At 40.7% G+C, this 17,911-nt stretch overlaps 1 protein-coding gene across 1 annotated transcript in view; it reads right to left on the bottom strand.

Annotated features, from left to right (window-relative positions):
• Window positions 1-24: 24 nt before the first annotated feature.
• LOC137283355 (L-xylulose reductase-like) overlaps window positions 25-17,911 on the bottom strand; it is a 72,172-nt gene continuing 54,285 nt past the window's right edge. Inside the window, exons 6-7 of the mRNA XM_067814818.1 lie at window positions 16,995-17,112; window positions 25-1,548 (exon numbers count right to left, since the gene is read on the bottom strand). Coding sequence (XP_067670919.1) covers window positions 1,445-1,548; window positions 16,995-17,112 — 222 coding nt within the window. The 3' untranslated portion in view covers window positions 25-1,444. The remainder of the gene's footprint in view (window positions 1,549-16,994; window positions 17,113-17,911) is intronic.

Below are 17,911 nucleotides of genomic sequence, written 5' to 3'. Positions count from 1 at the left end.
GAAAATGAAATACTCAACATATTCTTAAAATGATCACAGTTTAATCATCTGTAATAATGGTGAATGGTAATACATCACATAGAATGTCTTCTCAATCTGCATACCATTATATTTTACTGAAAAAGCTTGTAATATGGAAACCTTGTAGCCTGGAAACCTTGCCTTCATTCATAGACCGCCATATAGTTGGAATATTGCTGAGTGCAGAGTAAAACTCAACTCACTCTCTCGCTCACTCATTCTTAGCATCAAAATTTCTAACCATAATCAAAAGAAGATCAGTGTATCCTGGATTTTTCAAAATGGAAATTTCAGAATTTCCTAACAATGGGAATTCTGTTGCGACTTACTGAAGCCACATATACCGGTACTTTTAGAGTTTTCTGGTCCTAAGGAATCCAAAAATGGTTTCCTTCATTCCAAGCAGTTCCAGATGGAGCACACTCATGAGTAAAACATGGTGTCTGTATATAATACTGAAAGAAGGGACTGTAAAATCACAATGATTAAACAAATCATGACAGTGGTGTACAAACTCTCAAATGTAGGCTCATCAAATTATCAATATCATTTTAATAAAAAAATATGAAAGAGAGAACCTAGGTCACAGGAATGCCATACATTTTTAGCTTACCTTCTAAATATGCCTTGGTAATCGGTTGTAATTGAGAAATCCACAAGTGAGTCAAGCATAAATGTCAATAAACTCTTGACTTATCTCTTCTCTATTATATTTGTATTTAGTAAGAAATATCTAGTGACAAAATTATCCACAATAGCTCACATACTGAAAAAAGGTGTTTGCCATTACTCAGCAATACTGCTGAATCATGACATTTGAGTATGCAATGGGGTTTAATATCACATAGATCTTCCTTGTGTGTTTTGATTTTCTTTACCCTGCATTGACATTTTGTGAGCATTCACCCACACCTATATCAAATGTTTCTCTAATTTTGACTTTTCCTTTGAAATGATAATGTTAGTTCATATAACATTCTCAGGAATTGTTGATTCTTAACACTTCTTACAGAAATCACTCAATGAAATACAGCAGTTGTGGAAGATAACACACAAAGTATCAATTTAGCCAGCAATTCATTTATATATTCATCATTGTGCAGTAAATATTGGGTCTACTCAATGCCGTTCGTTGCATACTTTCAATGACAGGAAACATTGGCCTTTCACCATTCACACCACTGAGGCAGCTGGACCCTTGACTCATCCAATCATTCAGCTCCATCTATTACATAAATAATAGCTCATTACAATATACAATAACTCATTATCTTGTTACAAAATGACAATTTCTATCTGAAACCTAAACCATTATTCTTCATGTTCCAGTTTACATATTCTGTTGTCCATCACTGCCAGATTCTCCAACAAATCACTGGCTCGGGGGAAAACGTATACAATGTCTGACTCTGGTTACTGCATGTTAGTTGGCCAGGATGCCACCGTCTATAGGGAGCAGACTGCCGTTTATCATAGCTGCCTTCTCACTGAGCAGGAACAACACTGCGTTGACGACATCCTCAATTTCTGCAACAACAAAGCAGAGGAACCCTGTTACTGAAACAAGAAGGGGGAAAACAATCATTGGAGTGATAACTATTAAGACTACACATGTGGAAACACCATGTTTTGGAATGTAGGCATTATGCAGACATATTGCCTGCACATTTCTATAGAACAAGGGACACGGTGTGATACAGAGGTACAAGAACTCCCTGGCAGATATAGCAGTGGGGTTGCACACAAACCTATTTCCACACACCTTACATGCTAACTACACTATCAGTCACTTTGTGATCTGGGTATTATGTACACACAACTTATTCTAAACCCTTAACACCCATGAAGATCCAGGTTGTATATGGTCTTCAGTAACCAAGGCAACTTACAGGATCTGGTGGTTGACTCACGTCATCGTATCCAAACTGAAGAAAAAGATACTCATCAAGCTGATCGCGGGATTGCTTGGTCTAGACTTGACTATTTACAGACCATCGCCATATAGCTGCAATATTGCTGAGTTGTGGCTCCAAACAATCAGTCAACTGAGTCCTTCATCCTTGTCTAGCATCATCACTGTCACAGGGACACCCATGCGTTCCCCAGCCACTGAACAGTTTATGTACATGTAGGAGTTTATTTGTCAGATGGTGACTTTTCTTAACTTTGACCAGTCTAATTCTCACTGCTGGACACATTCTGTAAAGTATTGGAAAGGCACCAAAACACAGACAAAAGGTGAATATACTGTAAAAACGAGTCCAAGACTAAATCCAAATCATTTCCATGGAAACCGGGAGAAATAAAAAGGCAGAAAATCTGTAAATAACAAAAGGCACCACTTTGGGGTCACCCTGTCATACCTGACAAGTTCTGCTGAAAGATATTAAGAAGTTTTCAAGTTGTGCTCCAGAAATGGAGCCCATCCCTCCCTTTTGAGTCTAAGTCTGAATTGTTTCCATGGAAACCAAGAAAATTTTAAATGACAAAAATCTGTAAGTCACCACTTTAGCTTATGTTTGATATACCTACCAAGTTTCGTTGAAAGATATCAAACTTTTTTTCAGCTGTGCTCTGGAAATGAACGTCCCCCTTCCTTGGAGACTAAGTTCAAATCATTTCCATAAAAAACAAGAATAATAAAAAAAGACTAAAATCTGGAAATAGCAAAAGGCACCACGTTAGGTGCTGTTTTATATATGTGCCAATTTTGGCTGCAAATATTGAATGGTTTTGGAGTTAGGTGCCAGAAATAAATGATTACGAAAGGAGAGACAGACGAGGTGTTGACAACATACCCTTGCATTACATGCTGAAGGCATAAAAAGGTACAAAAGTTTCAGGAAGGGACAGTTATCTATTTCTGTGAATTTTGTACAATATTTCTAAATGACACACAGAAGAAGACCCAGGTCAAAATGTATCTGCAAATTCCACAGGGTCATAATAAAATCATGTGTGCCATGTCCTATCACTTTCATTAACTCATACAAAATGTGCTGCTTTTATGCTTTATACCGATGTGCAAGAAATTTATTGACCCACTGAGAAATCTAAATGCAACCTTTTGTTTTTCTACTAGAATACACAATCAATACTTGTCAGAAATTTACACAAAGTATGTGATCTAGAACACAAGTTGTTGAAAGCAGAGTTAGCAGAGCAGGTCAGACAGCTGACTTTGGGCGCTGGCGATTAGGGGCCTCACTCAGAGAATGTGGGTTTTAATCTTTGACAGGACTCCACCAAACCCAATACTAGAATCTGTAACTTTATTCAGAAAGTATGTTATTTTTTCTATATGGTGGGGATAAAGGATTTATTTTCCTGTACAGAATTTATTTCCCTCCTACGTGGGATACATTGTAATTTGATGAACACCACACTGACCAGACAGATTTCAACATTCTGATGTGATGGTAAAATAATACTGCTCATCAGTCTTCCTATGCTACAATATACAGTCTTTATAAAGAATCAAACATAATGTGTAGTTTACTCAAATCTATAAGAGTGAAAGAGCAATATTCCAGTAATATTGTGTAAGGGACACCACAAATGGGCTTCACACATTGTACCCATTAGGGGAATCAAACACAGGTGTTCAGTTTGATGAGTGAACAACTTAACCAGTGGGCTATGACACCGACCCCTAAATCTATAAGATCCCAGGTTAATGTTTGTGAGTGAGTGAGTTTTGTTTTATGCCACAATCAGCATAATCCCGCTATATGGCTGCGGTCCGTAAATAATCGAGTCTGGACCAGACAATCCAGTGTTCCAACAACATGAGCATTGACCTGCACAATTGGGAACCGATGACATGTCAACCAAGTCAGCGAACCTGACCACCCGATCCCGTTAGTCACCTCTTATGACAAGCACAGTTGCCTTTTATGGCAAGCATGGGTTGTTGAAGGCCTATTCTACCCCATGACCTTCACAGGTTGCTTAATGTTTGTGTTTCTTTGATGATGATATGAATTCCATGCACCCACATCAGTGTGTAAAGGACTGAATGAGCAGAATGATTATGTACACCACATAACCTAAGGTAGCAGAACACTAGCAGCATGTGTAACAGTCATGTCATGAGGAGTTCACAAGCTGCAAATAATCAGATGTGTATATGTGTGACAGATTTATCTGGTGATAGCCATCAGTTTTTCAGTATGATACCTCTTGCTAAGATTTACAGTATGGTACCTCTTGCTAAGATTTACAGTATGGTACCTCTTGCAAAGATTTACAGTATGGTACCTCTTGCTAAGAGTTACTAAATCATATGAAGTGAAATGCTGCTGAATGTCATGCATCTGATTATTGTGTTTATTTAACATGTGTCGGTGCAGGTGCAGGTGCAGGTGCAGGTGAGTGTTACTGTGTGAAATAATGCCACTTACATGGCTGTCTCTCACAGTTCTTGAACCACATTATTTACCCTACTGCCCAGCCCTCCCTCCAATGCCTAAAAGCCCTAAATACAGCAAGTCCTCATTTCCTCAGGTTCATCTAACTCGGTCTCCCTTTCAGCTTAACTATCAAAATCATATATATTCAGAGGCTAAATATCAGTCTAACACAGACACAGTATACTGACTCCATTTAGCCAACCAGTGCTTCTGCAGGGATGCCAAACCTGAATTGAAAGAAAGCAGAGTCATGCTTTGCTAAAACCAATTCCTTAGCCCTGATGCTGCAAGTTGGGGGTGAGCTCGAAAGGGGGCTCGGCTCCTTTTGTTGGTGGGGGTCTGGGTGGGCCTCCCTTGTAAAAATCATTAGATTTAGCCTGAAACATGCAATTTCTGGACAGACTTAGGAAGACAGAACTCAAACATTCAATGGCTACTGAATAAAATTCTTTCAAACATTCTAAATTTATGAACATATTTATGTTCTAAAGTGGATTTTTGTAACTGAAAATTACTCAGTTACATGAGGAGTTACTCCTCCAAAATCCACTCCAACCACTCCAAAAAGTGGTTGACATCTCTCTTCTGTATCTCCATGGTACAACAAGTATCATATCTAAACATCTTTAAGAATGATGCAGCCAAGGATCGGTACTCCAGGTCTCTCCGGGCAGGCCCTATAATGACCCTGTAACACAGCAGTAGTGCAAGTGATGTCCCATCATGCATTAGGATGTCATGACAACCATCAATGTCTGGCACTTGAAATGTGAGTGCAAGATAGCAACTGGCCAGTCCGAGAGATAGATTGTTTATCAAGTATAATATGGCAGTCATTTTAGGCACCAAGTAAGTGATCTAAACTTTATGCTTTTCACAGTATTCTAGCGAAAAGGGATTTGAACATGACATCGAGCATGATAAGCCAACACCTCAACTATTATGCTACACCACTGTCTGAATGATATCATAAATAACATAAATGATAAATAGGCATAAAGAATGAAATAACCATCTCCATTTTCATTACATCTTAATCAAGTATTGTGGAAAGACATACCAAAGTAGGGCATTTTTTACTAAAATTGATGTCAGATGTCACTTTGACCTTGACCTTCACAAGAATTATTCCCAATTACATATATCATTTCCCAGATATATAAGATGAGATAACAATGAGATTTTCTACATGAATATTTGGTAAGAGATGTAGAATCTGTGTATTGATATCTGATGTTTGTTTTCTTCAAATTGCTAGGGTCCTGTATTTCTTTTCTCACAAGTTTGCAAAATTCAGTTATGGATGACGTAGATAAAGATCCTATAAACTATAGATCTAGAGCAGAAATCACCTCTCCGAAAAGGATTGATGTTATTTTATCAGAACAATCCAGACCCGAGAAGATCCGGGTTGGAGTCGGTCTTCAGCAACCCGTGCTTGTCATAAGAAGCAACTGATGGGATAGGGCAGTCAGGCTCACTCAGATGGTTGACAAATGTAATTGTGTCTAATTGCATAGATTGATGCTCATGGTGCTGATCACAGGATTGTCTGGACACGCCACCACCATATGGTTGGAATATTGCTGCGGGCGATGTTAAACCACAAATGAACAAAATGCTGTACATCAGGCCATTTTAATGTTTGATCATGTTTGGATTTTATATACAAAAAATCAAAAGCTGACAGTGGAGTGAGTTTCAGCCAGTTGATAAACATCTCAGACATGCATCATAAGAAACAGTATGGTGATATCAACCATTGCACATTCCCGGACACTATCATATGTGTCATTACATGTTGGGCAAGCATTGAAGTAAATAATGCAATGTTGCAATCACTCACAGTGAATCTCATGACACTAAAGATTAACCGAAGGCTTTTTGTAAAAGTACAAACAACAGCAAGATTTGACATGCTGTGGAAGGAAAAAAGGATTATAGGCTGCAGAGGCATGGGGTAGTGAATCAATAGAGAACTACAATGTTACTCCACAATCTGGAAATTGGGGCACAAAGATGACTCTGTTGGACACAGATGGTACAGACAGTCAGGAAATAGGGGCACAAAGATGACTGTTGGACACAGATGGTACCCACAATCAGGAAATGGGGGAACATAGATGACTGTTGGCCACAGATGGTACAGACAGTCAGGAAATAGGGGCACATAGATAACTCTGTTGGACACAGATTGTACCCACAATCAGGAAATGGGGGCACATAGATGATTCTGTTGGACACAGATTGTACCCACAATCAGGAAATGGGGGCACATAGATGACTCTGTTGGACACAGTTGGTACCCACAATCAGGAAATGGGGGCACATAGATGACTGTTGGACACAGATGGTACCCACAATCAGGAAATAGGGGCACAAAGATGACTCTGTTGGCCACAGATGGTACAGACAGTCAGGAAATGGGGGCACAAAGATGATTCTGTTGGCCACAGATGGTACCCACAATCAGGAAATAGGGGCACATAGATGATTCTGTTGGCCACAGATGGTACTCACAATCAGGAAATAGGGGCACATAGATGATTCTGCTGGCCACAGATGGTACCCACAATCAGGAAATAGGGGCACAAATATGACTCTGTTGGACACAGATGGTACCCACAATCAGGAAATAGGGGACCAAAGATGACTCTGTTGGACACAGATGGTACCCACAATCAGGAAATAGGGGCACATAGATGATTCTGATGGCCACAGATTGTACCCACAATCAGGAAATAGGGGCACTTAGATGATTCTGTTGGCCACAAATGGTACCCACAATCAGAAAATAGGGTCACATTGATGACTCTCTTGGACACAGATGGTACCCACAATCAGGAAATGGGTGTCACCACTTCCTATTGATGTTTGTGACTCTTCAAGCTCTCAGTATCGGAGCAATTAGGTTCTTGTCAAACATGCTTATTACAAACTGATCACTGGATAAGTGGACACAACTCCATGGCTCAGAGGAGCACTTAGTTTCTACTAATTGAGGATTTTGGTATATTTACTGCCTCAGGGAAAAACCCTGAGGCTGACTTGTCATGTGAAATATATGATAGATATCATAGAAATAAAATTTACCGAAGGTCAAATTTGCCTGGCCAGTTCCTAAAACAATTTTACTTGATGTTATTTTTTAGATAATACAATGAAATAGTATATAACCTAATAAAAAATATAAAAACTGCAGGAAAAAAAACTGTTGTTGCTTTAACAGGAACTGGGTGGTTGGACTCAGTGACTTGGTTGACACACATCATTGTATCCCAGTTGTGTAGGTCAATGCTCATGCTGTTGATCACTGGATTGTCTGGGCCAAACTTGATTAGGTGGATATGGTATATTACTTCCACACGCAATATTTGTTTCTTTGTCGGTTAATGCGGCACTCATCAGTTTTTCATCCACATGATGGGAATCTGCAAATAACTGAGTCAGACCTGACAAACCAGTGGTTGACATCAAGAGCATTGATCTAAGCAGCTGGCATATGATGCCATGTGTGATTCAACTAAATAAGGCTCAGACCACCGCATTGTGTTAATCACCTCTTACAACAAGCATAGGTTGCTGAAGACCCAGAATGTCGCAGGTTTCCACAATTAGTAGATGGTCAATACTTTGTCACATTTTGAATAGTCTGTTTATCAGTCATCTGCAAAGACATTCAACTGCCAAGCGAGGTAGTTGAACTACTTGCCAATGTCTTGGTTCCACATTTCATTACAGACAGCTCAGATCATAGAGATCTGAATCTACTAAGATCTTCAGCTACCAATGCTTGTCATTCTATCACTGGAATGCTGTTGATCACTGGATTGTCTGGTCCAGACTTTGTTATTTACTGACTGCCACCATATAGCTGGAATATTGCTCAGAGCAGTGAAAAACTAAACTCACTCAATCTTGCTTTCACAGACAGGAACCCTAAACCATGCAAAACCAATTTTCCCTTTACATTTTCTTGAAGTGATTACATCGATACTTTAATCCTTGAAAAGAATTATTCTTACAAATCTTATTTAACCTAATCTCAGGTTAAGTTATAAAACGGGAAAAATAATCTGATTCACTACCAACAGCAGAATCTGACACCTATATAAGTACCACACGTGTATTGTAGGTACTTGAGGGTAGCCCACCTCTGGCAACAAACACCAGAATCTGACACCTATATCAGTACCACACATGTATTGTAGGTACTTGAGGGTAGCCCACCTCTGGCAACCAACCAGAATCTGACACCTATATCAGTACCACACATGTATTGTAGGTACTTGAGGGTAGCCCACCTCTGGCAACCAACAGCAGAATCTGACACCTATATCAGTACCACATGTGTATTGTAGGTACTTGAGGGTAGCCCACCTCTGGCAACCAACCAGAATCTGACACCTATATAAGTACCACACGTGTATTGTAGGTACTTGAGGGTAGCCCTCCTCTGGCAACCAACCAGAATCTGACACCTATATCAGTACCACATGTGTATTGTAGGTACTTGAGGGTAGCCCACCTCTGGCAACCAACCAGAATCTGACACCTATATCAGTACCACACGTGTATTGTAGGTACTTGAGGGTAGCCCACCTCTGGCAACCAACAGCAGAATCTGACACCTATATCAGTACCACATGTGTATTGTAGGTACTTGAGGGTAGCCCACCTCTGGCAACCAACCAGAATCTGACACCTATATCAGTACCACATGTGTATTGTAGGTACTTGAGAGTAGCCCTCCTCTGGCAACCAACAGCAGAATCTGACACCTATATCAGTACCACACGTGTATTGTAGGTACTTGAGGGTAGCCCACCTCTGGCAACCAACAGCAGAATCTGACACCTATATCAGTACCACATGTGTATTGTAGGTACTTGAGGGTAGCCCACCTCTGGCAACCAACCAGAATCTGACACCTATATCAGTACCACATGTGTATTGTAGGTACTTGAGGGTAGCCCACCTCTGGCAACCAACCAGAATCTGACACCTATATCAGTACCACATGTGTATTGTAGGTACTTGAGAGTAGCCCTCCTCTGGCAACCAACAGCAGAATCTGACACCTATATCAGTACCACACGTGTATTGTAGGTACTTGAGGGTAGCCCACCTCTGGCAACCAACAGCAGAATCTGACACCTATATCAGTACCACATGTGTATTGTAGGTACTTGAGGGTAGCCCACCTCTGGCAACCAACCAGAATCTGACACCTATATCAGTACCACATGTGTATTGTAGGTACTTGAGGGTAGCCCACCTCTGGCAACCAACCAGAATCTGACACCTATATCAGTACCACACGTGTATTGTAGGTACTTGAGGGTAGCCCACCTCTGGCAACCAACAGCAGAATCTGACACCTATATCAGTACCACATGTGTATTGTAGGTACTTGAGGGTAGCCCACCTCTGGCAACCAACAGCAGAATCTGACACCTATATCAGTACCACATGTGTATTGTAGGTACTTGAGGGTAGCCCACCTCTGGCAACCAACCAGAATCTGACACCTATATCAGTATCACATGTGTATTGTAGGTACTTGAGAGTAGCCCACCTCTGGCAACCAACAGCAGAATCTGACACCTATATCAGTACCACATGTGTATTGTAGGTACTTGAGGGTAGCCCACCTCTGGCAACAAATAGCAGAATCTGACACCTATATCAGTACCACATGTGTATTGTAGGTACTTGAGGGTAGCCCACCTCTGGCAACCAACCAGAATCTGACACCTATATCAGTACCACACGTGTATTGTAGGTACTTGAGGGTAGCCCACCTCTGGCAACCAACAGCAGAATCTGACACCTATATCAGTACCACATGTGTATTGTAGGTACTTGAGGGTAGCCCACCTCTGGCAACCAACCAGAATCTGACACCTATATCAGTACCACATGTGTATTGTAGGTACTTGAGGGTAGCCCACCTCTGGCAACCAACCAGAATCTGACACCTATATCAGTACCACATGTGTATTGTAGGTACTTGAGAGTAGCCCTCCTCTGGCAACCAACACCAGAATCTGACACCTATATCAGTACCACACGTGTATTGTAGGTACTTCAGAGTAGCCCTCCTCTGGCAACCAACCAGAATCTGACACCTATATCAGTACCACACGTGTATTGTAGGTACTTGAGAGTAGCCCTCCTCTGGCAACCAACCAGAATCTGACACCTATATCAGTACCACACATGTATTGTAGGTACTTGAGAGTAGCCCACCTCTGGCAACCCCCTCTCTGTCATTGCTGGAATATTCCTAAAGATATTCATAACTTCAAAAACATATACTTGATGTTGCTGAAAAAATGACAGCATGTACAAAATGAAATTGACAGCTATAAAACATAAACATAACACAAAATACACTCTCCCTTTGTTTGGAACAGATTAGCACCACATATTGTTGTTGGCGTTGTTTATGATTCGGTTTGCAAAGAACTCAAGGAAAGCAGATGACAAGCATCCATGGTTAGTCATTAGTTAGTAGAGACTAGATTCTTGTGAGGCTGTCAGTGTGGATCTCCTGACTAGCATGGCTATCACGAGACACACTTACAAAAGAATGTCAGCTATCTTGTTTCATATGACAGCATGAGACAGTAGGTAACCATTCTTATGTGGGCAATGAACCTCAAAACAAGGGACTTTAATGAACATGATTCAACCTGTGAATATCAACACAATTTATTAACATCAAAATTATATTGAGGTTCCATAATGGTACGTGGAAATGTTATCAGTTGCATCCTTCAGAGCCACTGTTCAACAAAAGCCTATCTTTTGTAATGAACTCTGGAGACTAAAACTGACTAAAGAGAGCATTTGTCTGCCCTAAACCCCTCTTATTTTATTCAGGTGGTTAGAATTACCAATAAATAAAAACAAAAAGGGAGCTTGTGGAGGGTATCAGGATAATTCTGTATTCTAGTGGAAATGTATGTTGAAACAAATTAATGCAAATTCTTAACCAGGGACATCCATCAGGTTACAGAAAATTCATTAATATGTTGAAAACCTGAAACCCTATACACTTGTAGACATGGTAATGACTGAAAACAGTGAGTCTACTAGTGCATAGTCTCTGACAGCATCATGACCCTAAAGCGGCAGTTAGGATGCTGCTGTTGCTATGGTTCCTGTTGGCCTGACCTTGCTAAACATGATAGATTGGATTCCATAAATATTTAGAGAAATTTATTTTGGAGTTAAAAATCACAAAGTAACACAGTGCAAATTAATAATATGTAAAAAGCAGTCCTGGATTGGAGGTCAGAGCATTAAGCTCTGGACAAGAAGATCAAAATATACTGGACAAAATTGGTTAAGGAATTACATGCAAATTTTGAAATTTTGAATAATGACCTATTTACTCATTGACACACTGATAAAATATCAATCATAAAAATACCAATATCCCTAACTTATTTTGCTTTTTAACTTTTTGAGTGAGTGGGAGGATGTAAAGTCAACATACGAAAACAGTTTTGTTTCATAATTTGGAGAAATCTTCATGCAGGCCAACTTGGACTGATGACTTGGGGAATCACTGGTTTATGCAGTAAGGAAACCGTGTTGAAGTAGACCCATGTTAGCAATAACCAAAATATTTCCAAAGTATTACTCATTTGTTTACGACAGAAAGATTTTGGAAGTGTTCCGAAATGGCTGACATGCCTGAAAGAAGATATGTTTGTATAGAGGGAAAAGGCTCTGTTAACAGGAAGGTGACCAAGTGAAATCACTGTTATGTACTGTGGTTAATACAAGGGAGGGGAGAACAGTGTTAGGTATCTAGTAACAACAATCAATGGGCCTGGCAGACAGCAAGAGCTGAGGTGGATTCTGGGTACAGGGACACAATTAGATGTTAAGAGCTGTGGCATAGGTCATGTTAGATATATGGGACCCTCATACCTATGTCTTGTACCACCTGATGGGACCCTCATACCTATGTCTTGTACCACCTGATGGGACCCTCATACCTATGCCTTGTACCACCTGATGGGACCCTCATACCTATGCCTTGTACCACCTGATGGGACCCTCATACCTATGTCTTGTACCACCTGATGGGATCCTCATACCTATGTCTTGTACCACCTGATGGGACCCTCATACCTATGTCTTGTACCACCTGATGGGACCCTCATACCTATGTCTTGTACCACCTGATGGGACCCTCATACCTATGTCTTGTACCACCTGATGGGACCCTCATACCTACATCTTGGACCACCTGATGAGACCCTCATACCTATGCCTTGGACCACCTGATGGGACCCTCATACCTACATCTTGGACCACCTGATGGGACCCCCATACCTATGCCTAGGAACACCTGATGAGACCCTCATACCTATGCCTAGGAACACCTGATGGGACCCTCATACCTATGCCTTGGACCACCTGATGGGACCCTCATACCTATGCCTAGGAACACCTGATGAGACCCTCATACCTATGCCTTGGAACACCTGATGGGACCTCATACCTACATCTTGGACAACCTGATGGGGCCATCATTGCCTCATTGTCTTTAACCTCCACGCTGGACCCCCATAGTGATGTCATGAACTTCAAAACTCATTACTAAGAGTTTTTTGTACCCTAAAAAATCCCTTTTTGTAAACCATCCCACACACTGACAAGGTCGGATATCTCTTAAATGCACAGAATTAGGTATTAGGAAATTAGTTAATTCAAATAACTGCCAGTTAAGCAGGGAAGGAAATGGGCAGAACATGCACCTCACATATACAATACACGTCAAACTCATTAAAGAAACTGACTCCAAGCTTCCTGTACTCTGGTTGCCTTAATTAAACATAGGTGAGAGGCTGACACCCACTCCTTCGTGTTACCCGCTAATGAAGTTACATATACATCCTGGCATGTTACCAAGTTACTTCAGTAGTCCTGGCTTTAGCAACAACTCTACAGCTTTGTTATAGGATCTGATGGACAGGAATACCATTGCAATTTTGGTAAAAGTACAAAGCTCATGGCGCTAACGCAAAAGCAAGGTAATCTTGATAGATCATTATAATGTTAACTGTCGCTGTGGCCACACTTGGTTTGTGAAAGAGGTGGGTCTACGGTGATAGGTGAATATGGTTGAGGTTATGCCCAAGCAGGAGTTTCACAGGACATTGAACACAGGAGAATGAGTTACATGGCACTTAACAGATCAACTATATTAATGGTCATGTTAGAAGCTTTCATTTTACATACAAATTTGCTGAAATATAATATTCAATAATATGTGGGGATCTAGGTTCTTTTTGTAACAAGAGTTATCAGAAGATGACATATCCCCCCGACCCCCACATATTTGAAAGGACAAATCATCTGACAGTTACTTATTTTGTTTTTAGACCAAGTCTGAATTGTTTCCATGGAATTCATGAAAAATATAAATGCCATATATCTGTAATAAAAAATAGGTAATAAAAAATAGTCACCATTTCAAGATCTGTCTCATATATCTGGCAAGATCTTTTGAAAGATATAAAATGATTTTCGAGTTGCGCTCCGGAAACGAAGTCAGCAACGTGTTCATGGAACCGAGAAAATAATACATGATAAAAACCTGTAAATAGCAAAAGGCACCACTTTGGGGTCTGCCTCACATAACTACCAAGTAACACTGACAGATATTAAGAAGTTTTTGAGTTCTGCTCTGGAAACGAAACACACCTCTCACTTTTAAGACTAAGTCCGAAACGTTTCCATGGAAACTGAGAAAACAATAAATCACAAAAACCTGTCAGTACCAAAAGGCACCACTTTAGGTTCTGATTGATATATCTATCAAGTTTTGCCGAAAAGTATTGAACGGTTTTTGAGTTCTGCTCCGGAAACGAAGCCCACCCCACCATAAGACTAACACCAAAATGTTCCATGGAAAACAAAAAAAAGTATAAATGCCAAAAATCTGTAAATAGCAAAAGGCACAACCATAGGCTGAGATTATTATATCTATCAGGTTTGGTCCAAAAATATTGAACGGTTTCTGAGTTCTGCTCCGGAAACAAAATTATTACAGACGGACGGATGGACGGACGGATGGACGGACAGACAGACGAAGCGTCAACTATATGCCCCCGCATTACATGCCAGGGGGATAAAAATGTTCATTTCACAGACTAGGTGTTAGTCTAAGTGAGCATATTCAGTGCCAGCACTGCATGAAGAACAACTGGCAGGCTACACACTCTGTCACATGTCATGTTCCCAGCAGTCCTCATTTCGTCACTCTGTACCACAATTAGAAAACGCTGGCTGCAGGTGTCATTCACTTGATGGAATATCCATGTGAACAGACTTTGGTTTCTAACCCGTCAAATATGGTTCAAAAGTAAAACTCCATAGCAGAGTGTCACTTGAGATTCCAGGTATAATTTTAAATATGTAAAAACTTACAGTAAAATCTAACTGAAGAAGCAAGTTTCTATATTTGTATAGTATATCTGTTGGCTTTAAACATGGCTGAGTCCAAGTACTTGCACAAATGGCCTAAACAGGGCAAAGGGTGCCATCAGGTCAGGCTTATAATCTGATAATTCCTTCAATAGCCAACAACTGTAAGCCAAACCATCACAGGTTGTCACTGTATCTACATTGAAGTCACATTACAGGGGTTGTTGCTGTAGTTGTACTGTAGCTACACTGTGAGGGTTGTCAATGTAGCTACATTGAAGTCACATTACAGGGGTTGTTGCTGTAGTTGTACTGTAGCTACACTGTGAGGGTTGTCAATGTAGCTACAATGAAGTCACATTGCAGGGGTTGTTGCTGTAGTTGTGCTGTAGCTACACAGTGAGAGTTGTCGATGTAGCTACATTGAAGTCACATTACAGGGGTTGTTGCTGTAGTTGCACTGTAGCTACACTGTGAGGGTTGTCAATGTAGCTACATTGAAGTCACATTGCAGGGGTTGTTGCTGTAGTTGTACTGTAGCTACACTGTGAGGGTTGTCAATGTAGCAACATTGAAGTCACATTACAGGGGTTGTTGCTGTAGCTACACTGTGAGGGTTGTCGATGTAGCTACATTGAAGTCACATTACAGGGGTTGTTGCTGTAGTTGTACTGTAGCTACACTGAGGGTTGTCAATGTAGCTACATTGAAGTCACATTGCAGGGGTTGTTGCTGTAGCTACACTGTGAGGGTTGTCGATGTAGCTACATTGAAGTCACATTACAGGGGTTGTTGCTGTAGATGTACTGTAGCTACACTGAGGGTTGTCAATGTAGCTACATTGAAGTCACATTACAGGGGTTGTTGCTGTAGTTGTACTGTAGCTACACTGTGAGAGTTGTCAATGTAGCTACATTGAAGTCACATTACAGGGGTTGTTGCTGTAGTTGTACTGTAGCTACACTGTGAGAGTTGTCGATGTAGTTACATTGAAGTCACATTGCAGGGGTTGTTGCTGTAGTTGTACTGTAGCTACACTGTGAGGGTTGTCAATGTAGCTACATTGAAGTCACATTGCAGGGGTTGTTGCTGTAGTTGTACTGTAGCTACACTGAGGGTTGTCGATGTAGCTACATTGAAGTCACATTACAGGGGTTGTTGCTGTAGCTGTACTGTAGCTACACTGAGGGTTGTCAATGTAGCTACATTGAAGTCACATTGCAGGGGTTGTTGCTGTAGCTACACTGTGAGGGTTGTCGATGTAGCTACATTGAAGTCACATTACAGGGGTTGTTGCTGTAGATGTATTGTAGCTACACTGAGGGTTGTCAATGTAGGTACATTGAAGTCACATTACAGGGGTTGTTGCTGTAGTTGTACTGTAGCTACACTGTGAGAGTTGTCAATGTAGCTACATTGAAGTCACATTACAGGGGTTGTTGCTGTAGTTGTACTGTAGCTACACTGTGAGAGTTGTCGATGTAGCTACATTGAAGTCACATTGCAGGGGTTGTTGCTGTAGTTGTACTGTAGCTACACTGTGAGGGTTGTCAATGTAGCAACATTGAAGTCACATTACAGGGGTTGTTGCTGTAGCTATACTGTAGCTACACTGTGAGAGTTGTTGATGTAGCTACACTGAAGTCACATTGCAGGGGTTGTTGCTGTAGTTGTACTGTAGCTACACTGTGACGGTTGTCAATGTAGCTACATTGAAGTCACATTGCAGGGGTTGTTGCTGTAGCTACACTGTGAGGGTTGTCGATGTAGCTACATTGAAGTCACATTGCAGGGGTTGTTGCTGTAGCTACACTGTGAGGGTTGTCAATGTAGTTACATTGAAGTCACATTACAGGGGTTGTTGCTGTAGTTGTACTGTAGCTACACTGTGAGAGTTGTCAATGTAGCTACATTGAAGTCACATTACAGGGGTTGTTGCTGTAGTTGTACTGTAGCTACACTGTGAGGGTTGTCGATGTAGCTACAGTGTTGGGTATACAGAGAAGTCCCATAATAAAGACATAGATATGGACCTTAAGGAGTTGTTTAGTTGACTTACAACACAAGTGCTAAACTTTTTTTGAGTTGTGAAATGCTACCATCTCTTACCAACAAATTTGCCGAGTGGTATCCTTGCCAACATGGGGTCAGCCTTCTTGGGGTCGCTCCATGCATATCTGCCCATATCTGTCATGACAACAGTTGGATTCACTGAATTCACACGAATCTGCAATATCAGGAGAGGAAAAACACCTTTTCAAATGATTATTGAACAGTTATTTTCTTGTGCTGATTCTATAACAGACTCATGTTCAAAATTTTACTGTTCAAATTGCTAGTGCCTGCCCAATGGATTACACTTTCACTCAGTGACAGGTCATGGGCTAATACCTTCAGTGCAACATGCTTTCTGCTTTCACATAGTATGAAAGAAGTTGTCATTGAAAGAACTAGTATTTTCCTTGCCAAAGCATGTAATTTGTGTTTTTGTGCTGTGACATCATGTTTCATGGCGTGTGTCTGCTGAGAAGACAAAATCAATACAAAATTTCGCTGTAACTTGTCATTCCATTTTCCATAGAGATTGACATTTCAGCTTTTAAAATATTTTTGCATTTTAATTCACTTCAACACAGCAGTTTCAGCGTCTTCTTCACTACAAGATTTTTTAAATATACGGTAATTTTATGAAAGTAATGGTGCATGGCTCATGGTTGCTCGTGGTTACACACAGTGGTGGCTCATAGTTATGCACAGTGGTTATTCATGGTTGCACAAGGTGGTGAATCATGCTTGCACAAATGGCTGTAGCTCATGATTGCACACAGTGATGGTGACTCCTGGTTAGATACATTATGTCACACTTTTTGCAATAAAGCAATGCTAAAATACTTACAAAGTGTGAATGATTTCTGTCAATATGTCAGTCATGGGAAAAACACTTTTTTTGTATATGCTAAACACATTCTAGCATTCTGATGATCACATGCCTGAAATCCGGTAGAGAGCTTGTTACTAAATCGGAA

The sequence above is a fragment of the Haliotis asinina genome, chromosome 5, assembly GCF_037392515.1.
Source record: "Haliotis asinina isolate JCU_RB_2024 chromosome 5, JCU_Hal_asi_v2, whole genome shotgun sequence".
Lineage (NCBI taxonomy): Eukaryota > Metazoa > Mollusca > Gastropoda > Lepetellida > Haliotidae > Haliotis > Haliotis asinina.
The sequence above is the reverse complement of the archived record's forward strand: the minus strand, read 5'-3'. Positions and strand labels throughout refer to the sequence as shown.